This window comes from Theropithecus gelada, chromosome 11 (genome assembly GCF_003255815.1).
Source record: "Theropithecus gelada isolate Dixy chromosome 11, Tgel_1.0, whole genome shotgun sequence".
NCBI classification, from domain to species: Eukaryota; Metazoa; Chordata; class Mammalia; order Primates; family Cercopithecidae; genus Theropithecus; species Theropithecus gelada.
This window is the reverse complement of record NC_037679.1, coordinates 91,861,089-91,886,570: the sequence shown is the minus strand read 5'-3', so window position 1 is coordinate 91,886,570 and position 25,482 is coordinate 91,861,089. Positions and strand designations below refer to the sequence as shown.

Genomic DNA, 25,482 nt, shown 5'->3' with positions numbered 1-25,482 from the left:
TGGACCCTGTTCCTCCGTTAGAACGCTGCTTGCTGGCTACCTCTGCCATGCCTGGCACAGAGCAGCTACTCAGCACGCTTGCCCTGTGTGTGCACATGGGGTGTGTGCGTGCACGTGTGTGCCTGGGACGTGGTGTGTGTGCGTGCATTCGATGCTCATGTAAATGTAGAAAATTTCTAGGAGGAACACAAGAAATAACTGGTTTTCTCTAGAGAAAGGCAGGAAAGAACACATCACTTTTCCTTTAAATCCTGTTTGAATTGAACTTGTAAAAAAATTACAAGTTATAATTGCTTCACAATTCAAACATTTTGGCCTAACAGTAAAGCTTCTTTCATGTCTATGACCTGGCTTTGCCACAGCCTTTAAGAACTTTTCTATGATAATGTAATTGAGATAAAAATAAAAAGCTTCTTGATTTTTTTTTTAAAAGGGGTGAAACAATAAAGTTTCCTTATAAATAGAATTAATTTTAACATGTGGCAGGTGGCTGGGCGCGGTGGCTCAAGCCTGTAATCCCAGCACTCTGGGAGGCTGAGGCGGGCAGATCACCTGAGGTCGGGAGTTCGAGACCAGGCTGACCAACATGGAGAAACCCTGTCTCTACTATAAATACAAAATGAGACTGGCATGGTGGCACATGCCTGTAATCCCAGCTACTTGGGAGGCTGAGGCAGGAGAATCGCTTGAACTCAGGAGGCGGAGGTTGCAGTGAGCCGAGATCACGCCATTGCACTCCAGCCTGGGCAATAAGAGTGAAACTCTGTCTCAAAAAAAAAAAAAATGTGGCAGGAGTATTTTAATAGGAGCAGTTAACAGCTTTCTTTTGGCCTCACAGGCCTCATCCGCCCAGCCGTTTAACCCTTGCCTGGGGCCTGCTGCTGGGCTGTGGTTCAGGCTGGGCTCACACAGTGCCCTAGCTCTCCAGCTTTCACTCTGTGCTTAGGTTTCACTTAATTTTTTTCAGTGTTTTTTTTTTTTTTTTTTTTTTTTTAAAGACAGAGTCTCAATCTGTTGCCAGGCTGGAGTGCAGTGGCGTGATCTTGGCTCACTGCAACCTCTGCCTCCTGGGTTCAAGTGATTCTCCTGCCTCAGCCTCCTGCGTAGCTGGGACTACAGGCGCCCACCACCACGCCCGCCTAATTTTTTGTATTTTAGTAGAGAGGGGTTTCACCCTGTTAGCCAGGATGGTCTTGATCTCCTGACCTCATGACCTGCCCGCCTTGGCCTTGCAATTAATTTTATTCTTTCTTTTTAAAATGTATTTATTTATTTTATTATTTTTATTTATTTATTTATTTTTAAATTTATTTATTTTTTGAGACGGAATCTCGCTCTGTCGCCTAGGCTGGAGTGCAGTGGCACGATCTCAGCTCACTGCAAGTTCCACCTCCTGGGTTCACGCCATTCTCCTGCCTCAGCCTCCCGAGTAGCTGGGACTACAGGCGCCCGCCACCTCGCCCAGCTAATTTTTTGTTGTTTTAGTAGAGACAGGGTTTCACCGTGTTAGCCAGGATGGTCTCCATCTCGTGACCTCGTGATCTGTCCGTCTCGGCCTCCCAAAGTGCTGGGATTACAGGCATGAGCCACCGCGCCCGGCCTATTTCCTTTATTTTTGAGACCAGACCTCACTCTGTCACCCCGGCTGGAGTGTAGTGGCGCGATCACGCTCCCTGCAGCCTAGAACTCCTGAGCTCAAGTGATCCTTCCACCTCAGCCTCCTGAATACCTGGGACCACTATGCCCTGCTGAGTTTTTTATATTTTGTGGAGACATGGTCTTGCTATGTTGTCCAGGCTGTGAATAAACTGGAAGAAGACTATAAAAACTGTTTAGAGCAAAAACTCTGGAATGAATGTTTGTGAATGAATGTTCTCGAATGAATGTTCGTGTTCATTGAACAGACAGCAGCAGCCACATGAGTGTGCTGAGCTCCGGGTCAGGTGGTTTCATCTTTACAAGGACCTTGACAGGCCTGTGGAGAAGCACACGCCAGCAGCCAAGACGTGCACGGGGCCGGGAGTGGATTCACCCACTGCGTCCAGCGTGTCATACAGCTGCAGGTGCCATGCAGGGTATGGACAATGTGATTTCATTCCTCCTAGGTGGCCGCTGCCAAGGTGGAAGCCGGGCACAACCGCCGCCACTTCAAGGCGGCCTCCTTGGAGCTGAGTGAGGTAAAGAAGGAGCTGCAGGCCAAGGAACACCTGGTGCAGAAGCTGCAGGCTGAGGCCGACGACCTTCAGTGAGTGCCCGGCCTCACACACGGCTGTCCTGGCAACGGGCGGGGTCTAATTCATCACCTTCAGCACAGCGAGGGTCATCTATAGTTTGCAAATTGCCGAGTACTTGAGTGTGAATCATAGGAGTAGGGGGCACCCAGCGTCTGTCTCCAGAAGCCTGAGCCTCGCTCACTGCCCCGTGTCCTCCCCCGAGAGAGAGCGCCCAGCACGAGTACTTAGCTTCAGGTCCGAGGCGGGAAGGGGCGGCCCGGCGCGGGGCTGACGCTGTGGCTCTGTGGGCCCCAGGCGCTGTGGTCTCTGGGATCCGTGAGGGGAGCTGGCGAAGGGTGAGTCTCAGACACTTTGTGAGGACTGCCCGAGTGCACATTGGGGCACCAAGCATGGCTGCAGCTCGCAGCACCTGCCGGGATGGATGCCTTCCCCAGGCAGCGTTTCCCAGCAGGAGGGCACGGCATGCTGGAGGAGCGCGGCAGTTCCCTGCTTTCTTGTTTTTTTACGCTAGGATTCGGGAGGGGAAACATTCCCAGGAGATAGCACAGTTCCAAGCAGAGCTGGCCGAGGCCCGGGTGCAGCTCCAGCTCCTGCAGAAGCAGCTGGACGAGCAGCTCAGCAAACAGCCTGTGGGAAACCAAGAGGTGATGGTTCGCGGGGGCTGGACTTGCGGGGCTGGACTCACAGGTGTCCTGGGTGACTTCACGCCGTCCTACGTGGGGAGGAATAGTGATGGTTTTCTGAATATGGTATTAAAAGATAAACCAGGCCGGGCGCGGTGGCTCATGCCTGTAATCCCAGCACTTTGGGAGGCCGAGGCAGGCGGATCATGAGGTCAGGAGATCGAAACCATCCTGGCTAACACAGTGAAACCCCGTCCCTACTAAAAACACAAAAAATTAGCCGGGCATGGTGGCGGGCACCTGTAGTCCCAGCTACTCGGGAGGCTAAGGCAGGAGAATGGGGTGAACCCGGGAGGTGGAGGTTGCAGTGAGCCGAGATCACGCCACTGCACTCCAGCCTGGGCAATAGAGTGAGACTCTGTCTCAAAAAAAATAATAAATAAATCAAATGAAACGACACACAGCTAGAGCTGTTTTCCTGGGCAGTAAAGCCGCTTCAATATTGTTGGCCATGTGACTTTCCCCTCTTTAGATGGAAAATCTCAAATGGGAGGTGGATCAGAAAGAAAGAGAAATCCAGTCCTTGAAGCAGCAGCTGGACTTGACGGAGCAGCAGGGCAGAAAGGAGTTGGAAGGGCTACAGCAGCTGCTGCAGGTATCTGTGTGTGAGGCGCTGGGCACAGGCGGGAGCAGCACGTCCTGGGGCGGCCCCTGGTTCCCGTGCCGTGCGGCCTGTGGCCAGGCAGTGCTCCCGGGGAGCTGGCACCCTCGTGCAGTGCGGCGCTCGCGAAGTCACCTGGTCCACGTCACACGGCAGGACGGAGGCGGGGCTGAAGCCTGGGCCGGCTCCGATCCCTTGGCCCCACTGTGTGACATGGACCAAGAACATGATTTCATGGAGTCCAGCAAATGGGAGGGTGCATGGGAAAAATTTGCCAATCTGCAATAAACTTCTCGACAAAGAGCTCAGGGTTCGGTCTTGACTGCTCGGGAAAGGAGTATAATTGCCGAGTCCCCCTCGTACATGAGGGGCTTGAGTCACAGTGAGAATTTATTTATAGATACAGGCAGAGGAGCATCCATCAGCCAAAAACCCAAAATCTGGCCAGGCACAGGGGCTCATGCCCGTAGGCCCCGCGCTTTGGGCAGTGAGCTGTGGTTGGGCCGCTGCACTCCAGCCTGAATGTCAGAGACAGACTCTGTCTCGAAAACACAAAACAAAACAAAAGCCCACAATTCGAAACTTTGCGAGCGTCAGCATGACAAAGGAGATGCTCATTGGAACATTTCAAATGTCTGGGTTAGGGATACTCAGCTGGCAGGTGTGATGCAAATATTCAAAATTCCAAAAGTTGACACACTTCCGGTCCTGAGCGTTTTGGACCTGGACTGGGACCATCGAGATGGCGCCGAGGAGGACACACATGTGCTTAACCTATGAAAATACAAACTCGGATCTTGGCAGGATGTTTAAGATCTGTTAACTTAAAAAATCTGACTTCATTTTCCACAGAATGTCAAGTCTGAGTTGGAGATGGCCCAGGAAGATCTGTCCATGACCCAGAAGGATAAATTCATGCTCCAGGCAAAAGTGTCGGAGCTGAAGAACAACATGAAGACCCTGCTCCAGCAGAACCAGCAGCTCAAGCTGGACCTGCGCCGCGGTGCGGCCAAGACGGTACTCAGGCCCGCGTCCCTCCCGGGGTAGCCAGGCTGCGCTGTAGATGCTCTTGGACAGGAGGCTGGCAGGCATGTTAGTCATTCAGACATAAACGGATGTCCGTTTATGTAGTTTAGCCCACGCTGAGCAGCGGCTGTATAAAGTCAGTGATAATGAGATGTCCTGCTCAGGTGACAGATGAAATCATTTCATTCTGGTTTCATTCATCCAGCAGCGTTTGCCTCATTTCTGAATTCAAATACCACTTTGTTGGCCGGGCGCGGTGGCTCAAGCCTGTAATCCCAGCACTTTGGGAGGCCGAGACGGGCGGATCACAAGGTCAGGAGATCGAGACCATCCTGGCTAACACGGTGAAACCCCATCTCTACTGAAAAAAAATACAAAAAACTAGCCGGGCGAGGTGGCGGGCGCCTGTAGTCCCAGTTACTCGGGAGGCTGAGGCAGGAGAATGGCGCGAACCCGGGAGGCGGAGCTTGCAGTGCGCTGAGATCCGGCCACTGCACTCCAGCCTGGGCGACAGAGCAAGACTCTGTCTCAAAAAAAAAAAAAAAACAAATACCACTTTGTTACAATGTGCTTTGTAAAGCAGATGAGCAGCTGGTCTGTGACTTGGCAGTCCCTGCTGTGTGCGAAGGGCTGGGGCCCGGGAGCTGTGCCCAAAAGGGAGCCTAAGTTGGAAAACATACTTAATTTCTTAGGGAAATTCCACGTCAAGGCCTTGAGTCTCTGATGGGAAAAGCCTCTGGGAGAGCTGTAAGTCTGTGGCTCGGCCCCGCCCCGCTGCAGACCCAGGACTTAGGTTGTCTCTGTGGCTTGCTGTGGTTTTGTGCCTTAGGAATAAAGGTGTTTCCTCAGCCAGCTATTCTGGAGCTCTGGGACTGCTGTGCTGTCAGGACGGTCCCCTTCCCAGAGCCAGGACGGTCCCCTTCCCAGAGGCCCCATGTCACCCGCTGGGGAGGCCCGTCTGCCACATGCTGTGCTAGTGAGACTGACCCGAGGGAGGGGACGGTGGGAAAGCTGATCATGTGCTTTTCAAAACAGAGAAAGGAGCCAAAAGGCGAGGCCAGCTCTTCCAACCCCGCCACGCCCATCAAGATCCCCGACTGCCCGGTTCCCGCCTCGCTGCTGGAGGAGCTGCTGAAGCCACCGCCTGCCGTGAGCAAGGAGCCCCTCAAGAACCTGAACAGCTGCCTCCAGCAGCTCAAGTACGACCATATTCTGTGTTGCACTTCAGCTAGTCTTAAAGATTAATGCCCTCTTTAGCTGAGAGGACACTCCTGGTGCCAGCACTCAATGAGTGCCCAGCAGAGTTTGAGCAGGTTTATATAAAGGTGGGGGGACTCATGCACACAGCCTCTGAGGTTTATATAAGGGGGGGACTCACACACAACCTCTGAGGTTTATATAAGGGGGGAACTCACACACAACCTCTGAGGTTTATATGAAGGGGGACGTGGCGCACACAGCCTCTGAGGTTTATATAAGGGGGGGGGACTCACAGCCTCTGAGGTTTATATAAGGGGGGGGACTCACACACAACCTCTGAGGTTTATATAAGGTGGAGACTCACACACAACCTCTGAGGTTTATATAAGGGGGGGACTCACACACACAACCTCTGAGGTTTATATAAGAGGGGGGACTCACAGCCTCTGAGGTTTATATAAGGGGGGGACTCACACAACCTCTGAGGTTTATATAAGGGGGGGACTCACACACAACCTCTGAGGTTTATATAAGGGGGGGACTCACACACACAACCTCTGAGGTTTATATAAGGGGGGGACTCACACAACCTCTGAGGTTTATATAAGGGGGGGACTCACACAACCTCTGAGGTTTATATGAAGGGGGACATGGCGCACACAGCCTCTGAGGTTTATATAAGGGGGGGGACTCACAGCCTCTGAGGTTTATATAAGGTGGAGACTCACACAACCTCTGAGGTTTATATAAGGGGGGGACTCACACACACAACCTCTGAGGTTTATATAAGCGGGGGGACTCACACAGCCTCTGAGGTTTATATAAGTCGGGGACTCACATACACAACCTCTGAGGTTTATATAAAGGTTGGGGAACTCACACACAGCCTCTGAACTCATAGGCGGAAACTGCCTGGAGTTAAACTACCGTGATAGGCCCTGAGAAGCTGGAAGGCCACACGCAGTGCACCTGGCAGCCTGAGGCTGAGTGAAATGTGTAGGGTGGGGCCAGGCGGCACCCCGAGGGAAGGTTACGGAATGGAAGTCACGTGTGCCAGGCCTCAGTGACAGCTTCCACCCTGCCGCCTGGTCAGGACTGGTCCTTGAGCCTGTGTCCTCTTGCGTACGCCCTCGACTGTCCTCTGCACAGTGTAGAGAACAGTGCCGAGAATAGCTGAACTTCTGTGGTCTCGGTTGGTTTGCGGGTCCCCGAAGCTGCCCAGCTCCACTCAGGTGCTAGCGAGCGAGGCTGCCCACGGGTGGCACGTTCTGCCTGGCACGTGTGTGATCTGGGCCGCCTTCCTTCTTCTGTCCCAGGCAGGAGATGGACAGCCTGCAGCGCCAGATGGAGGAGCACACCCTCACGGTGCACGAGTCTCTGTCCTCGTGGACTCCGGTGGAACCAGCCACTGCCAGCCCTGCGCCCCCTGGGGGTCATGCCAACCCACGTGGCAATGCCCAGAGACACAGTCAGAGCAGGGCTTCCAAAGAAGGGCCAGGACAGTGACTGCTGCGGACTCGCCTCCGTGTACCGCTGTCCGGAATGCTCTCTTATCAATGTTATTTATTCGATTGTGTGGCCGATGTTTTTCTAAGACATGAAATTTAAATTTTGTTTTGCCTTTAACAAGGAGTAAAATATATAACAGAATGAGAGCCAAGGATTAGAAAAACATTCGAATATTACAATTAGCTTTTCCCATGGAATGACCAAATCTTAAAAGCCTAATAGGCTCTTGGCAAGGAGCTTCGAACGTGTCTGAAGAGTTACTTGTAGGACATGTCTTCCGAGCGGTCACCGACGCTGCTCTCTGCAGGTGACGGGGAGAGGCTGCACGACGGGGTGTGCGGCACCAGCGCCCGGCCAGGCCGGCTGCAGTCTCAGTTCCCTGTTCCGTTCAGTAAGAGCTTTACTTTTCTGCAGAAATGAAATTTTATTTGCACCTTTTTGCTTGTTTTTTTGGATAGCCATCCCACCATAGGATGTGTACGTAGACAATGAAGATCATAACCCAATCTTTTTTTTTTTTTTTTTTTTGGAGATGGAGTCTCGCTCTGTCGCCCAGGCTGGAGTACGGTGGCACCATCTCGGCTCACTGCAAGCTCCGCCTCCCGGGTTCACGCCATTCTCCTGCCTCAGCTTCTCGAGTAGCTGGGACTACAGACGCTCGCCACTATGCCAGGCTAATGTTTGTATTTTTAGTAGAGATGGGGTTTCACCGTGTTGGTCAGGCTGGTTACGAACTCCTGACCTCAAGTGAGCCGCCCGCCTCAGCCTCCCAAAGTGCTGGAATTACAGGCATGAGCCACCGCGCTCAGCCTGTAACCCAATCTTTAACAAGCGTATGCTCATATTATTTAAGAAGAACCTATTTGTCTTATTATTGATTGCCTTTTGAAAATTTGTTGGGAATAATTTACCTGTAGGATTTAGGGATGTCAGAAAATTCTGTTCTAAGAAATATAATTATTTTATTTACCTTCTAAAGCCAAATATTCTTACACAGAAAGGTCCTCTGTTCTGGTTTTACTTTGTTGCTAAGGGTCTTTCCTTCCTGCCGGTCTCTTCCTCTCAGGCCACTGGTCCTGTGTGATTCCACCATGGCTGGCCACCGGGAAGGGGCAGCTTGGACCCTTAGGCCTGAAGGCCATCAGGAGGCACAAGGACACTGAGGCCCCGTATCTGATCCGACCTTTGTGGGGCACAGGGAGAGGCCAGAGGGAGAGGAAGGAAGGTGGAGGAGGAGGAGAGCAGGCCAGGGGCTCCCTGCAGCGACTCCTGCGGTTTCTCCTGGAGCCACAGCCAGGTGTAGATAGCAGGTGGTAACAGGCCTCACACTTCTATGCCCAAGTGAAAATCTTTACCAGTGTCTGAGGGAGCGCCTGTACTCGTGCAGTCACCAAGAGAAGTCCTGGGTCCTTTGTGCTTACACCAGCATCATGTGGAGAGCAGAGGCGATTTCCGGGAGAGACAGGCCAGCACCGTGAGGAAGGTGGCTGTGCTCTCCCCAGGTGTCTCAGAAACAGATGCCTTATTTAGAATCAGCACTGCGTGTGTGAGATCTTCCGTTTCCCACCCCAACTCCTGAAACATTGCAGACACTGCGAGAGTTGGGGTCTGTAAGTTGTCCCCTAGTTTGTTAAGAAAATCTAAAATAATATTTATTGTATGAGGAGAGAGAGAGAATGGGTCCGTGTGGCCTCCTTTGCAGAGATATGGGTCTGAAACGAGGTTCTGAGTGTCACTGGCCAGGCCAGATGTGCTCATGTCCGTATCTTGTGTCTGTTTTGTGGAGAAAACAGTATGGTATGTTTATGCTACTTGTGTTCTGTTGTAATATACTTTTAGAAGGTTAATTGGTAAGGTTAAGGCAGCATTAACCACAAAGATGTTTGGTATTTAAAAAATATTCTCTAGCAAGTATTAGAACTTCCAAAATATATATATCATTTGTACAGGGTTAATTTTGAAATAATACTTGAAAATTTCATTATAAATATATCCTTTTTATGTTAAGTTGAAGATGTTATTTACTAAATTGTTCTTGTACCATTAGAAAAGAAAAATACAGTAATTTACATTCTTATTTATTTGGGCTGCACTACCCCTTTGTTTTAATATTAAAATCAAGAAATCGGGCCGGGCGTGGTGACTCATGCCTGTAATCCCAGTACTTTGGGAGGCTGAGGCGGGTGGATCACCTGAGGTCAAGAGTTCCAGACCACTCTGGCCAACATGGCAAAACCCTGTCTTTACTAAAAATAGAAAACTTAGCTGGGTGTGGTGGCGGGCGCCTATAATCCCAGCTACTCAGGAGGCTGAGGCAGGAGAATCGCTTGAACCTGGGAGGTGGAGCTTGCAGTGAGCCGAGATCGCGCCATTGCACTCCAGCCTGGGCAACAGAGCGAGACTCCCGTCTCAAAAAAATAAGAAAATTTTTAAAAATTAAAATCAAGAAATCACACACATTCGATGGGGAGCGACTTCTCATGGAAAGTCCTCGAGTGAGCGATGTTCACCGTGTATTTTTTTTTCTCTTAGGACAAACTAATTGTGAAAATACTCAAGGGAAGGTAGCTCTGCGTTTCTCACCCCGCTTTTCCTGCGTGTGCCCTCGGGCGTGATACCTCCCTGGTGCTCTGTGGCCGCCGGTGCCAGGGCCCCCTCTGGTTTGGCAGGGCCTGGCTGCCCTCGCTCTCCACGGTGAGTCTTCTGGTGTTTTCATGCACGGCTTGTGCTTCTGGATCTGAGACCTCTTGTGTTCACACGGACACTGCCTTCAGGCTTCCTTTCTTAAGAAGATGCCTAAAAGAGGAAGTTGGGTTTTTTGTTTGTTTGTTTGTTTTTTGAGACAGAGTCTCGCTCTGTCGCCCAGGCTGGAGTGCAGTGGTGTGACCTTGGCTCACTGCAAGCTCCGCCTTCCGGGTTCAAGCCATTCTCCTGCCTCATTCTCCCGAGTAGCTGGGACTACAGTGCCCACCACCACACCGGGCTAATTTTTGTATTTTTATGGGGGTGGAGTTTCACCATTTTGGCCAGGCTGGTCTCGAACTCCTGACCTCAGGTGATCTGCCCACCTCAGCCTCCCAAAGTGCTAGGTTTAAAGGCGTGAACCACCACCCCCGACTGAAGTTGAAGTTTTAAATTGCCAGCTTTTTCTTTATTGTCGAGGTTTTTTTCTTATCTCCAAGGGACTCTCCCGGCACTTCTACCTCCCAGAGTTACTTCAGTGCGTAAAGTTTGAATTATTTTCTTCTTGTGGGCAGCAGTGGGAATGATGGAATATCCTCATGGAAAAGGCAGTGAAGTCGGGAGTATTGCTTAGAAAACAGGGTCCCCAGAGTATTATGCGGCGTGTTTGTCCCCACGCTGTGTGTCACAACAGGCTTGGGCACTTCACGACGTCACTGGTTGTTTTTCTGACGCTCCCAAAACAACGTAACTTGGTTTTCATGTGTTTTTCCATGGTGTGTGTGAGATGGATGCTACGGGTCTTACGGACTCACACCCCTGTTCCCAACCTCTGCACTATGGATCAGGCAGTGATTTTGTTAGGATGTGAAACAGACTCTCCTCAGGTGGGTCCAGCAGGGCCCTGCCCCCCAGAACGCAGTCCATGCCGCACTGTGCTATGCTAGGGAGTTTGCCCTCAGCTCTCCTTGGTGTAGGGTTCCCACAACATAAGAGTTCTAGTTCCCTGAGGTCTTTAAAAACAAAAACAGAATGTTGTATGTGAAGATTCTCAGAGGGGAGGGGACCAGCAAATCTGAGAGAGAACCGTCCTGGAGCCTCCCTTCGAGGAGCCCTCTGACGTGAGGACTTGAGTGATGCTGTGGTGTGAGGCGTTCTCAGCTCACTGACTGGAAGGTCCAGGCAAATCTCATCATACAGTGATCTCAGGCTCTCACAGGATCCTGAGGGAAATATGTTAGAGGGTCTGGAAAATTCAGTGCTTTTGAGTTACTCATTTTTATTAAAAATTTCCTCACAAAAGAGAGCCCTCAAGTTGTGGCTGTTCTGGGGAAAGGGGTCACCTTGTCTGACAAAGTGTAACTTTAAAAAGCACGTTGATTTTTTACAAATGTAAGTGTGCTTGGGAATTCCTTAAATTTTGTGCAATAAACTATTTTTTGGTAAAGATTTTCATATTCATTGGAAGCTTCATTTTAATACTTATATTTTGTTGTTTGGAGAGTAACTTTTTAATCTCATGTTATTACACACTCTGTTCAACACATGCTTTAAAAAAGAATTCTAGTGCCCTGCCGGTTTCAGGCAGGAGTGAAGCCAACTTCTGTGGCTTGTGACAACAGCAGACGCATGGCACCGCCTCCTCTGCCCTTGGCCCACACTTCGCCCGTTGCCATTTGCCAGGAATACAGGAGGGGGAGCGAGCTTCCTGGTGGACCAGGGGAAGGATGGTGGCCGCTCTGTGCGGCGCCGCCTCAGCTGGGCCTCATCATGCAGGTGCTGCCCTCTGCTGGGCCTCCGCGGTGACGGTGGGGTCATGACTCTCAGACCTCAGCAATGTGACTTCCCAGATTCTGTCTTTTCCATCCGTACTTTGATTTTGATCATTAAGAGTTAACCAGGTGTCAACTGGGTGCGGTTGCTCACGCCCGTAATGCCAGCACTTTGGGAGGCTGAGCGGGGGTGGGTCACCTAAGGTCGGTAGTTTAAGACCAGCCCTGCCAACATGGTGAAACCTCACCTCTACTAAACCCAAAAATCAGCCTGGCGTGGTGGTGTGTGCCTGTAATCCCCACTAGTCAGGAGGCTGAGGCAGAAGAATTGCTTGAACTCGGGGGGCGGAGGTTGCAGTAAGCCGAGATCGCGCCACTGCGCTCCAGCCTGGATGACAGAGTGCGACTCTAGCTCAAAAAAACAAACAAACAAAAAAAAACAGTTAACCAGATATAGAGTTTTCAGTTAGACATTAGTAGACACCACCATGGTTTAAAAAGCACAGAAAAGGGACAGGAAGTGGTAGTCGCCGGGCTTGGCCCTGTGGGATTAATGCACTTTTTCCTGTGACTGCTTTACCCGCTTCTGTACCCAGGGAATTACTACACAGATCAGAGTAAAAATTCCCTGACCACCTTCTGTGGCCTTAACTTTCTGAAATATTAAGGATATAACTTTTTTTTGTTTATAATAACCCTTAAGGGGACATGTTTATATCTGAACGTTTTCCTTTTCTCCATGGAGTTGCTACGTGTTTGCAGGCACTGCACTGACTGGCTGACAGGTGTATTTTCAGCTGTGTCTGTCTCAGCAGCTCGAAGCTCCACGCTGCATCCTGCTACAGAGCTCAGCAGTGGGTGTCAGGAGCGGTTTTGGCAGACACGGATGGGTCACTTCTTCCTGGCTTAGAGTGGTGTCAGGTATTGTCAGGAATTTGGGTTGTCGCTGATGGGAGGCTCAGGATTTATTTTTTTTTTATTTTTTTATTTTTTTTGAGACGGAGTCTCGCGCTGTGTCACCCAGGCTGGAGTGCAGTGGCGCGATCTCGGCTCACTGCAAGCTCCGCCTCCCAGGTTCAGGCCATTCTCCTGCCTCAGCCTCCGAGTAGCTGGGACTACAGGCGCCCGCCACCACGCCCGGCTAGTTTTTTGTATTTTTAGTAGAGACGGGGTTTCACCATGTTAGCCAGGATGGTCTCGATCTCCTGACCTCGTGATCCGCCCGCCTCGGCCTCCCAAAGTGCTGGGATTACAGGCTTGAGCCACCGCGCCCGGCCGAGGCTCAGGATTTAAAAATCACCAGATCACTTGGAAATCTGAGACCTCAGGTAGTATTAGGAAGCAGGCCGGGCGTGGTGGCTCATGCCTGTAATCCCAGCGCTTTGGGAGGCCGAGCGAGGCAGGTGGATCACTCAAGGTCAGGAGTTTGAAACCAGCCTGACCAACATGGCGAAACCCCATCTCTACTAAAAATACAAAAATTAGCCGGGTATGGTGGCGGGTTCCTGTAACCCCAGCTACTCAGGAGGCTGGGGCAGGAGAATTGCTTGAACTTGGGAGGCGGAGGTTGCAGTGATTGAAGTTCGTGCCGCTGCCCTCCAGCCTGGGTGACAGAGGGAGACTCCGTCTCAAAAAAAAAAAAAGTGTACTTGGGCAGTAGCCTTTCTCCTGGACACAGGGCGAGATGTTAAACTGCTGCTGGGCCGCCTCTGCCGATGTTTGCAACGCCCTCTGCTCGCCTGTGTGTGGGGGCGTCCTACAGCCGTCCTCCTGGCTCCACCACTTGCTGCTGGCGACCTTCGCAGTGTCCATGTCTCTAAGGTCTGGACTCCAGTTAAGGGCTGAAATGGTGGAGCTTCTGGGAGGCGTGAAGGCCGATCGGGGGCTCCCGAGGCAGCTGAGGGCTGGCGATGCCTCCGTTACTGATGAGGTGGGAACCTCTAGCCTCGAAGGCAGCGTGTCCTTGGCATTACCAGGATGCTCATCTCTGTAGCCCTCGGCTCAGGAATTTGTGTAGATTTTTGGGCTTTTCTACACATTGTCGGGGTTGGATTCCACCTTCACATGAAATACTTATATTTTTGAGACGGAGTTTCACTCTTGTTGCCCAGGCTGGAGTACAGTGTCTCGATCTCAGCTCACTGCATCCTCTACCTCCTGGGTTCAAGCAACTCTCCTGCCTCAGACTCCCGGGTAGCTGGGATTACAGGCGCCCGCCACCACACACGGCTAATTTTTGTATTTTGGTAGAGATGGGGTTTCACCATTTTGGTCAGACTGGTCTCGAACCCCTGACCTCAGGTGATTCACCTGCCTCTGCCTCCCAAAGTGCTGGGATTACAGGCGTGAACCCCCGCGCCTGGCCCACAGTGAAATATTTTTGAGTGTCACATCTAAGTGTCCTGAAACGCACAGGACAGTCTATCTCTGCTCACAGAGCCTCCCAACAGCACTTCAGTTGTTGCAAGATCTCCTGAGCGTTAAATGTGCATTTCTGGAGACTGGATGGAGACGTCAGGTTTATCTTCCCAATGCTTTCAAAATGCCCCATCTTCACCCAGAAAACAGACGCCCCCCTCCAACCCCACTGCCGCCGCCTGTCTGCATCAGGCAGTCCCTGTGGCTGGGCGTCTGATGGTCACGGTCGCAGCTCCCCTGCCACCTTCATTCCCCGGCTTCAGCCCTGGTTCCACCAGGTTCTGGAGTCTGCATTTCCACTACGGGCCGTTATCTCCACCTGAAGGCCTCTGGCGTCCTGCAATTGCCGTCCCTGCCCCTGCATTTTCTCTGCTGAACCACCTGGCCTAGACTGTTTTCCTGACTAAACCCTACTGTATGTAACATATGGCTGGGTTTCCACAAGTGCTAAATAGCCATTGATAACAGACTTAATGGACACGGCTTTTAAGGAAATCCAATTAATATTGAAAAAGAAGGGGAAGAAAAAATTAGCTACTCCCTGCTCATCTAGGGCTTATCCCAGCCCGTTGGGAGTAAATCCTCGAGCTATGAGACTGTAGCTTCCACTGAGTCCCTGGGGCTCACACGGCCCCTGTGTGATCTGGGATCAGAAACGAAGTAGAAGTTAAACTACAACTAGGAATAAAATCAGAATGGCTCTCAGAAAAGGCCGTTGATTCTAGTAAGTTTCATTTTGTTAACTCACGAGAAATCCACTTCTACCTGCAGGAGTTTACATCTCAAATTTTTTCATTTCTACCTAACGTTAAACAGTGGCTAATGCAGGGTTGGCTTCAGAACAGTGGAGTTGTTTCCGTGTTTCCCTGTGATTATTCCGTTCTCATTTAACGGGGAGTGGATGCATTAGATGGGGGTGAGGGCATGGCCCTACCAGGACCCTAGCTGCCTACCTGGATTCCACAGAAGTCCTGGTGTCAAGGATGGTGGAGCTGCTGCACCATAGACACTCAAGCATGGAAACAGGACTGACCAGGACAGCTTCACGGTGCCGAGAAGAAAAGTGCCTTCCGTCTCCGCTAATCACAGCGTCCACCAGCCTGAGAACAGCTCTCCCAGTCCTACCTTCCGTCCCCCTCGGAGGTGAGTAGGGAGAGAAAGGACAGGGATGTGCATTGTAGGCACTCGCAGAAGGCCGGCTGCGTGGCCGCGTCTGTCACCATCCATTCACTCTCCGCTGCCTTTGCTTAGTCACATGGCCGCTGGATGTGTTTAGGAGACGGGAGCGTCTCCACCGCCCACTGGGAGCTTCTGTTGTTAAGGCTGGAGAGTGCGTGCTGGGTGGCAACAGTCGACTACAGCTGACCATTTAACAAATGAGCTCTCAGTTCTCCCAGAGCTGCTTGGGTTTATGATTCAGATGACAAGATCCCTGTGACGGGCGAGAACCCGGCCACCCCTATAAAGCATGCATATACGTCAAACTTAAATTTATAGTTTATAAAAGTGTATAACAACTCGTTATTAAAGTCCTTCATGTATGGAGGCTCTGTAGCAAGGACTTACGTAATTACCTTTTTATCTATGTATGTGTGTGTGTGTTAAAGTCCTTCATGTATGGAGGCTCCGTAGCAAGGACTTACGTAATTACCTTTTTATCTATGTATGTATGTGTTTGTGTGTGTGTTTATTTTTGAGACAGGGTCCCTCTCCCCCAGGCTGGAGTGCAATGGCGCAATCTTGGCTCACTGCAGCCTTGACCTCCCAGGCTCAAGTGATCCTCCCTCCTCAAGGCATGTGCCACCACATCCAGCTAATTTTTAAAAATTTTTAGTACAAGGCCGGGCGCGGTGGCTCAAGCCTGTAATCCCAGCACTTTGGGAGGCCGAGACGGGCGGATCACGAGGTCAGGAGATCGAGACCATCCTGGCTAACATGGTGAAACCCTGTCTCTACTAAAAAATACAAAAAACTAGCCGGGCGAGGTGGCGGGTGCCTGTAATCCCAGCTACTCGGGAGGCTGAGGCAGGAGAATGGCATAAACCTGGGAGGCGGAGCTTGCAGTGAGCTGAGATCCGGCCACTGCACCCCAGCCTGGGCAACAGAGCGAGACTCCGTCTCAAAAAAAAAAAAAAAAAAAAAAAAATTTTTAGTACAGACAGTGTATTGCCATATTGCCCAGGCTGGTCCCTACCTCCTGGGCTCAAGCGATCCTCCTGCCTTGGCCTCCCAAGGTGCTGGGATGATAGGCGTGAGCCACTGTGCCCAGTCAGATAGATACTATGATTGTCCTCATTTTACCAATGAGAAACCTGAGGCACAGGGAAATGATTCACCCACAGTTACCCAGAGGCAGGCAGCAGACCGGACACCCACCCAGGTGGCAGCCCAGAGCCTGTGCTCTTGTCACCACACAATGGCACACGTTCATAAAGGGTCAAAACTGGGAGGCGCTCAGCACAGAGATCTGTCCTCACAGTACCTAGAAATCAAAAACAACAATGGCAGGTTTCATTCGAACAAGGTACTCCTTATTCTTTTTTTTAAAACTTAGGCATATTTTAAGCATACAGTTTGATGAGTTTTTCTTCACATTTATGAACCTTGTAGCCAAAACTTTGATGAGTTTTAACAAATATGTGCCTTTATTATCAACCCAGACGAGATACAGAGTATTTCCTTCACAGGAGAAAGCTCCTTGTGCCCCTTTCCATTTAACCCCCCCAGTTAGTCAGCTGCTGTTCTGAGTTCTCTCACCACAAGCTTTGCTGTTAAGACATAAATCGCAGCTGGGCGGGGAGGCTCACGCCTGTAATCCCAGCACTTTGGGAGGCTAAGATGGGCAGATCACCCGCGGTCGGGAGTTCGAGACCAGCCTGGCCAACATGGCAAAACCCTGTCTCTACTAAAAATACAAAAATTAGCTGGGCGTGGTGGTACGCACCTATAATCCCAGCTACTCAGGAGGCTGAGGCAGGAGAATTGCTTTTACTGGTGTGGGTGGCAGGGTGCGGGCAGGTGGTGAGGTTTGCAGTGAGCCGAGATCACACCACTGCACTCCAGCCTGGGACACAGAGTGAGACTCCATCTCAAAAAAAAAAAAAAAAAAAAGACATAAATGGAATTATATAGTATGCACTCTTGAGTTTGGTTTCTTTTTCATGGTGTACTTTTGAGACTCAGCCATGTCGTTCCTGAATAGTATATAACCATGTGATAATGATAGTATGTGCCTATGACAATTTCACAATCTATCTACCCACCTACTGACATACTTTTGGGGTGTTCCTAGTTTGAAGCACCATACTTTTTTTTTTTTTGAGACAAGAGCCTTGCTCTATTGCCAGGCTGGAGCGCAGAGGTGCGATCTCGGCTTACTGCAACCTCTGCCTCCCTGGTTCAAGCGATTCTGCTGCCTCAGCCTCCTGAGTAGCTGGGGTTACAGGCGTGCGCCACTACACCCAGCAGTAGAGATGGAGTTTCACATGTTGGCCAGGATGGTCTCCATCTCTTGACCTTGTGATCCTCCTGCCTCAGCCTCCCAAAGTCAAGTGATTGGCCTCCCAAAGTGCTGGGATTACAGGCGTGAGTCACTGCGCCCGGCCCTCTTGAGCCTCTTGTAAGTAAAGTATATAAGGCTCTGCCCCCTGACCTATCACCTCCCACAGGCCCCACATCCTAATACCATTACCTTGGGGGTTACGGTTTCAACATACGAACACTGGGGAGAGACACTCAGAATACAGCAGAGGTATACGTTTAACTTTGTAAGAAACTGCCTCACTATTTTCCAAAGTGGTTAACTCAGTGTTCGCTCTTGCCAGCAAAATTTGATATTGCCAATTTTTAAATTTTAGCCATTCTGGTGGATTTAAAGCAGCATCTCATCGTGGTTTAAATTTCCATTTCACCCATCTTCAAATGTACTGACCCTTTATTCTGTAGTGCCCAACCAACCATTAGTACCATCCAATGATATTTTTTAAGATATGGGGTCTTGCTATGTCGGTCAGGCTGGCGTGCAGTGGCTATTCACAGGCGAGATCACGCTCACAGCAGCCTCGAACTCCCGAACTGAAACTACCCTCGCCCCTCACCCTCCAGAGTTGCTAGAACTACAGACCTGAGCCACCTCGCTCAGATCAATTATGTTTTTAACCAAGGATATCAATTATATTTTTCAGGTCTTTCATTTTCATTTCATAATATCTAAAGTAGGCGGGGTGCGGTGGCTCACGCCTGTAATCCCAGCACTTTGGGAGGCCAATCACTTGACGTCAGGAGTTCGAGACCAGCCTGACCAACATGATGAAACCCCGTCTCTACTAAACATGCAAAAATTAGCCGGGCGGGGTGGCGGGCGCCTGTAATCCCAGCTACTTGGGAGGAAAGGCAGGAGAATCGCTTGAGCACAGGAGACGGAGGCTGCAGTGAGCAGAGATCGTGCCATTACACTCCAGCCTGGGCGACAGAGCAAGACTCCGCATCAAAAAAAAAAAAAAAATCTAAATTGTATACAGGAAAATCCTCCTCCCTTTTTCGGGACAGGGTCTCCCAATTAGGTTGGTGCAAAAGTAACTGCGGCTTTTACCATGACTTTCAAAATATTTGCCCAGGCTGGTCTCGAACTCCTGGGCCGAGGGGATCCTCCCGCCTCGCCTCCCAAGGCGCTGGGACTCCGGACGCAGCCGCCGCGCCCGGCAAAATCCAAGCTTTCGACTGCGCGTCAGGGTCGCTTGGTGAAGAAGCGGGAAGCTCCGGGGGCCTCCCCAGCGCCGGCCGCCCGTTCTGCGTGTTCGCAGGAAAGTGAGAAGCGCCTCCTCACTCCAGCTCCAGGACGGGGCGGCCGCAAACGGTCCTGGGGCCCGGAGCTCACGAACCCGGCGGAGCCCGCTTCGTTCTCGAAGAGGCGCAGCGCCCCGCGGAGGCCAGGCCCGGGCCCGGGAGGCAGGAAACAAGCCCCGCCCCGGCCCCGCCCCGGCCCCCGCCCACACATTACCCTCTCCGCGCCGCGCAGTTCCCAGGACCCCGCGCCGGGCTGCCCGCGCCCCGCCTGCCGCGCCCGCCCGTCCGCTAGCCCGTCCCCGCCCGCTTGGGGTCCAGGGCCGGGGCCACCGCGGCGCCCTCGCCGGACCTTCGTGAGCGGGGCCGCCGCCCGTGTCCCCCGCGCCACCCCGGCCGCCTCTAGCGTGGCGCCGTCAGGCAGGGCGCGGGCAGCCCGGCGCGGGGTCCTGGAACGGGCGCGGCGCAGGGTGCGGGCTCCTAGGCGGCTGCGGCCCGGGCTGCGGCGATGCTGTGGCCGCGGCTGGCGGCGGCCGAGTGGGCGGCGCTGGCCTGGGAGCTGCTGGGCGCCTCGGTGCTGCTGATCGCTGTGCGGTGGCTGGTGCGGCGGCTGGGCCCGCGGCCTGGGGGTCTGGGCCGCAGTGGGACCCCAGTCCCTCCGCCGCCTGCGGCCGCCGCCCCCGCCCCAGGTGAGGCCCAGGCGGTCGCTGGGCCCCTGCATCCCGGTCCCTTCCCCGCCCCGACGCCCTCCCCGGGACCCCGTCCTGGGCCGCGCCCCTCGAGCTCCCGGTGCCGGCAGCAGTTGGGCGAGGCCGCCGGGAGAAAGGCCATTCCTTTCTCCCAGGGCCGCTCGAGAAAGGCCATTCCGGCCGCGGAAAGGGCAGTTGCGGGGAACCTGGCTTCCCGGGGCGGGGGCGGCAGGGGCCACGCCGGGTTCGGGGATGAGACCTTTCTGGGCTCGGGAGCGGCCTCCGGGGAAGGCGGCGGGAGCCCGGCGGGGCGTTAGCGGAGAGCCTTGCTGCGGTCGATGGAGACCTGGGGAGGGATGGCCCAAAGCGGGGCGGCGCGGGTAGGAAGCCCTGGGTCCCGGATGTGTTTGGAATGTGAAACCCCTGCGGTTACTGGTCATTGAACAGGAGGCAGAGACGGAAAAGGCCTGTGTGACTTAGGAGTTTGGGGCGGGAGGAAACGGGAGAAGGTGTCCATTTATTGCTTTGGGGTAGACTGTCGGGTCTGGGTGATGTGGAGAGCGGAGGTGGGTTTTGGTCATTTTAAGTTTGAGGTAACTGATACTGTGAACTGTGTGTTTCACCTCCATCCGCTTTTCATGGCCTACAACTCCTGAAATCCCGGGGACCTCCAATGTGATGTCTTTTGTAGGCTGAGTGGACTGGTGGTCGGCAGCCCTTAGGGAGCTTCTGGATGGGACTGGTCGCAGGAAAGACCAAGGCTGAGTTAGAGGTTCTGGGGACTTTCAGCCCCACCCGCAACCTCCGGGGAGGGGAGAGGGCTGAAGGTTGAGCTGATCGCCAATGCCTGTGAAATGAAGTTTCTGTAAAAACCCAAAAGGGCTGGGTTGAGGGAGCTTCCAGATAGTACGTGGGGATTCCTGGAGGCGGTGCCCAGAGAGGCCTTGAATTTTCAAGCCTTTCCCCCCGGTTTTACCTCACGCATCTCTTCACCTGTATTCTTTGTAATCTTTATCCTATGCTGGTAAATGTAAGTAAAACATGTCTCTGAGTTCGGGAGCCGCTCTAGCAAATTAACACAACCTGAGGAGGTTACCCGGTTACACCCAGTCGGTCCGAAGCGCAGGTCAAACAACCTGGGCACTGGAAGTGGGGGACAGTCTTGTGGGGCTGAGCCCTTAACCTGTGGGGTCTGCTGGTATGTCCAGGAAGATGCTGTCAGAGTAGATGACTGAGTTAGGATGGAACTGCACAGACGACACCCAGCCTGTGTCCGCTGCAGAACTGATGACCTGCGTGATTCGTGGCGAGAAAACCGCCACGTATCTGGCGTCTGAAGCATGTTGGCGAGAGTCTAGTGGGAGAAACTGAGTTTGTTTTTACTCTAAATTGTCAGACTGTTAGTCACTGAGAAGCGGTGCTTTCTAATGATTGAGTGAGGATTCCTGTCGGGTTGTGTGAGTTTGTGTCCTGGCCCTACCCACTTTCTTTTTTTTTTTGAAATGAAGTCTTGCTCTGTCGCCCAGGCTGGAGTGCAGTGGCAGGATCTCGGCTCACTGGAAGCTCCGCCTCCCTGGTTCAAGCGATTTTCCTGCCTCAGCCTCCCGAGTAGCTGGGATTAAACGTGAATGCCAACAAGCCCGGCTAATTTTTCTATTTTTGTTGCTGTTGTTGTTTGTTTTTTGAGACGGTGTCTCGCTCTGTCGCCCAGGCTGGAGTGCAGTGGCGTGATCTGGGCTCACTGCAACCTGCGTCTCCCGGCTTCACACCATTCTCCTGCCTCAGCCTCCCGAGTAGCTGGGATTACAGGTGTGAGCCATCGCGCCCGGCCCTACCACTTATTGCTGTGGCCTTAACCTGTCTGTTTTCAGCCTGCTCGTTTAGGAATAGGGATTATAGTAGTACCTAGTTAAGATTTTTTGGGAGTTGGGTAAGTGCAGCACTTGGTATGTGTTAAGCACCTCTGAGTGCTCTGTTACCGTCACCACCAGCATCATCCAAGCAGAGCTACGGACAAAGTGGCTGGGGGTGGTGTTTTGAGAGGGGCTGAAATAAAAAAATACTGATATTACCACAAGTCAACAGAGATTTAGAGAAACTGGGTCTCGTGCATTGCGAGTGGGGATGGTAAGTGGTGCAGCCACTCTGGGAATCAGCCTGGCAGGTTTTTAGGAAGTTAAATCTGCTCTGCATTCCTGAGCTTTTATTAGAGAAATGAAAACGATTTTCACACAAAAACCCGTATTTGATGTTCATAGCAACTTTATTTGTAATTGCCAGAAACTGAAATAACTCAAATGTCCCTCTAGAGGTGGACCCCGGGGTGCCACTCCGCTGCAGTCCGCTCTGCCACGCAGGTGGATCTCAAGGGCATTATGCTGACTAGGAAAAGCCAATCTCAAAAGTTGCATACACAGCTGGGTGCCGTGTCTCACGCCTGTAATCCCAGCACTTTGGGAGGCCGAGGCAGGTGGAACACGAGGTCAGGAGTTCAAGATCAGCCTGGCCAATGTGGTGAGGCAGCCTCTACTAAAAATACAAAAAATTAGCTGGGCGTGGTGGCAGGTGCCTGTAGTCACAGCTAATCGGAAGGCTGAGGCAGGAGAATTGCTTGAACCCGGGAGGTGGAGGTTGTAGTGAGCAGAGATCGTGCCATTGCACTCCAGCCTAGGTGACAGAGCAAGACTCTATCTCAAAAAAAAAAAAAAAAAAAATTGTTAATGTAACATTACCCAGTCTTCAGACCTAGCTGTTTCTCACATCTTTAACCATCGATATGTCAGGGACCATGTGATCATACTGATACTTCCAATTTCAATGCAACGTCTGTTATTCTTTTTTTTTTTTTTTTTAAGATGGAGTCTCACTTTGTTATCCAGGCCAAGGCTACAACCTCTGCCTGCCCAGTTCAAGCGATTCTCCTGCTTGGCCTTCTGAGTAGCTGGGATGACAGGTGCACGCCACCAGGCCTGGCTAATTTTTGTATTTTTAGTAGAGACGGGGTTTCACCATGTTGGCCAGGCTGGTCTCAAACTCCTCACCTCAAATGATCTACCCACCTTGGCCTCCCAAAGTGCTGGGATTACCGGCATGAGCCACCATGCCCAGGCCCCTGGGTTTATTCTAATACAAGAGTCAGCAAACTGATCCAAACTGGCCCCCATCTATTTTCCTAAGTATAGTAAAGTTTTATTGGAATACAACCATACCCTTTTGTTTGTGTATATCTGTGGCTGTTCTTTTTTTTTTTTTTTTTTTGGAGACAGGGTCTTGCTCTGTTGCCCAGGTTGGAGTGCAGTGGCACAAACAGGGCTCACTGCATCCTCAAACTCTTGGGCTTAATTTATCCTCCTGCCTCAGCTCCCCAAGTAGTTGGAAGCACAGGTGTACATCACCACACTCAGCTAATTTTTAAAGTTTTTGTAGAGAGGGTCTCGCCACATTGCCCAGGCTGGTCTTGAACTCCTGGACTCAAGTGATCTTCCCGCCTCGGCCTCCCCAAGCGCTGGGATGACAGGTGTGAGCTGTCACACCCTGCCTGTGGCTGTTCTTGAGCACTTACACGGCCTTTGGCTCATAGAGTCTGAGATGCTTACTCTCTTGCCCTTTACAGGAATCATTTGATGAAACCCTGTTCTCACTCCCACTTTCCTTTCTGTCATGGAGAGTCCTGGCTCTCATCAGCCACCATGTATTCAAATGATTTGCTTTACCCTGGAGTCCACAGAAAATAGCTGTAGGTGTGCTAACTTACAGCATTGTGAAAACACCTACTGCTTAGAGGCTGTTCACACTGTAATGGCCACACTTCTTTTTGTCTTTCTCCTTAGAGCACTTTAGTCACTCAGTTTTCCAAAGTTATGTAGGTTAGCTTCCGGTGTGTTACTCACTTGTAAACCAGTTAGGTTCGTTTCTTCTGGCTGGTATTCCATTTGGGTGTCCCCCATCTTTTTGTTTATTTACTTATTTGTTTCTTTTTTTTTGAGACGGAGTCTCGCTCTGTCGCCCAGGCTGGGGTGCAGTGGGGCGATCTCCGCTCACTGCAACCTCTGCCTCCTGGGTTCCAGTAATTCTTCTGCCTCAGGCTCCCAAGTAGCTGGGATTACAGGCGCCTGCCACCGCGCCTGGCTAATTTTTGTATTGTTTTTAGTAGAGACAGGGTTTCACCATCTTGGCCGGGCTGGTCTGGAACTGCTGACCTCGTGATCCACCCACCTTGGTCTCCCAAAGTGCTGCGATTACAGGTGTGAGCCACCTTGCCCGGCTTTACTTATTTCTTGAGTATGTCAGTCACGAACATGTTTTTAAAAGTCAGAACCCTATGGAAACTTAAATTCAGAAATATTACTCCCCCCCATCCTTTTATTTGTTGTTGAGACAGGGTCTGATTCTGTCGCCCAGGCTGGAGTGCAGGGGTGCCATCTCGGCTCACGGTGGCCTCCACCTCCCAGGCTCAAGTGATCCTCCTGCCTCAGCCCCCTGAGTAGCTGGGGCCGTAGGCGTGCACCACTATGCTTGGGTAATTTTTTTTTGAGATGAGGTCTCGCTCTTGTCCCCTATGCTGGAGTACAGTGGTGCGATCTTGGCTCACTGCAACCTCCACCTCCCAAGTTCAAGCAATTCTCTTACCTCAGCCTCCCGAGTAGCTGGGATTACAGGCATGTGCCACAATGCCCGGCTAATTTTTGTTTTTAGTAGAGACGGGATTTCACTGTGTTGGCCAGGCTGGTCTCGAATTCCTGAGGTGATTGGCCTGCCTTGGCCTCCGAAAATGCTGGGATTACAGGCATGAGCCACCGTGCCTGGACTTTTTTTTTTTTTTTTTTTTTTTAAGAATATAATGGGCTGGGCACGGTGGCTCATGCCTGTAATCCCAGCACTTTGGGAGGCCAAAGCAGGCGGATCACCTGAGGTCGGGAGTTCGAGACCAGCCTGACCAACATGGAGAAACCCTGTCTCTGCTAAAAATACAAAATTGACTGGGCATGGTGGCACATGCCTGTAATCCTAGCTACTCAGGAGGCTGAGGCAGGAGAATCGCTTGAACCCGGGCGGTGGAGGTTGCAGTGAGCCGAGATTGCGCCATTGCACTCTAGCCTGCCTGGAGACATAGTGAGACTCCGTCTCAAAAAAAAAAAAAAAAAAAAAATGCTCACGCCTGTAGTCCCAACACTTTGGGAGGCCAAGGCAGACAGATCGCCTGAGGTCAGGAGTGCAAGACCTGGCCAACATGGTGAAACCCCATCTCTACTAAAAATACAAAAATTAGCTCGGCGTGATGCCGGGTGCCTGTAATCCCAGCTATTTGGGAGGCTGGGGCAGGAGAATCGCTTGAACCCAAGAGGCGGAGGTTGCAGTGAGCTGAGATGCTGCCACTGCACTCCAGGCTGGGTGACAGAGCAAGACTCTGCCTCAAAAAAAAAAAAAAAAAAAAAAAATTGGTGGCATTATAGTAAGGAGAGAGTTTGTATGAAAAGTGGAATCCTGCCTGGGAAAAAAGAAAGAAATTTTTTTTTTTTTTTTTTTTGATCTGGAGTCTTGCTCTTGTTGTCTAAGCTGGAGCACAATCTCGGCTCACTGCAGCCTCCGCCTCCTGGGTTCATGCCATTCTCTTGCCTCAACCTCCCGAGTAGCTGGGATTACAGGTGTCTGCCACTGCACCCGGCTAATTTTTTGTATTTTTGGTAGAAATGGGGTTTCACCATGTTGGCCAGGCTGGTTTCGAACTCCTGACCTCAGGTGATCTGCCCACCTCGGCCTCCCAAAGTGCTGGGATTATAGGCATGAGCCACTGCGCCCAGCCAAGAAAAAAGTTTTTTTTTTTTTTTTTTTTTTTTTTTTTTTTTTTTTTTTTTTTTGCGGGTGTCCTCCCTTTTGCCCGGGGTG

At 51.6% G+C, this 25,482-nt stretch overlaps 2 protein-coding genes across 4 annotated transcripts in view; both read left to right on the top strand.

Annotated features, from left to right (window-relative positions):
* Nucleotides 1-11,385, top strand: part of GOLGA3 (golgin A3) — a 54,997-nt gene extending 43,612 nt beyond the window's left edge. For both annotated transcript variants that reach the window (XM_025402388.1, XM_025402387.1), the window contains exons 19-24: nucleotides 2,106-2,245; nucleotides 2,746-2,878; nucleotides 3,390-3,512; nucleotides 4,371-4,535; nucleotides 5,580-5,743; nucleotides 7,061-11,385. In XM_025402388.1, the coding sequence (XP_025258173.1) occupies nucleotides 2,106-2,245; nucleotides 2,746-2,878; nucleotides 3,390-3,512; nucleotides 4,371-4,535; nucleotides 5,580-5,743; nucleotides 7,061-7,250 (915 nt within the window). In that variant the 3' untranslated portion in view covers nucleotides 7,251-11,385. The remainder of the gene's footprint in view (nucleotides 1-2,105; nucleotides 2,246-2,745; nucleotides 2,879-3,389; nucleotides 3,513-4,370; nucleotides 4,536-5,579; nucleotides 5,744-7,060) is intronic.
* Nucleotides 11,386-19,330: 7,945 nt separating this feature from the next.
* The window catches only part of ANKLE2 (ankyrin repeat and LEM domain containing 2), a 37,848-nt gene continuing 31,696 nt past the window's right edge, over nucleotides 19,331-25,482 (top strand). For both annotated transcript variants that reach the window (XM_025400928.1, XM_025400927.1), the window contains exon 1: nucleotides 19,331-19,596. In XM_025400928.1, coding sequence (XP_025256713.1) covers nucleotides 19,416-19,596 — 181 coding nt within the window. In that variant the 5' untranslated portion in view covers nucleotides 19,331-19,415. The remainder of the gene's footprint in view (nucleotides 19,597-25,482) is intronic.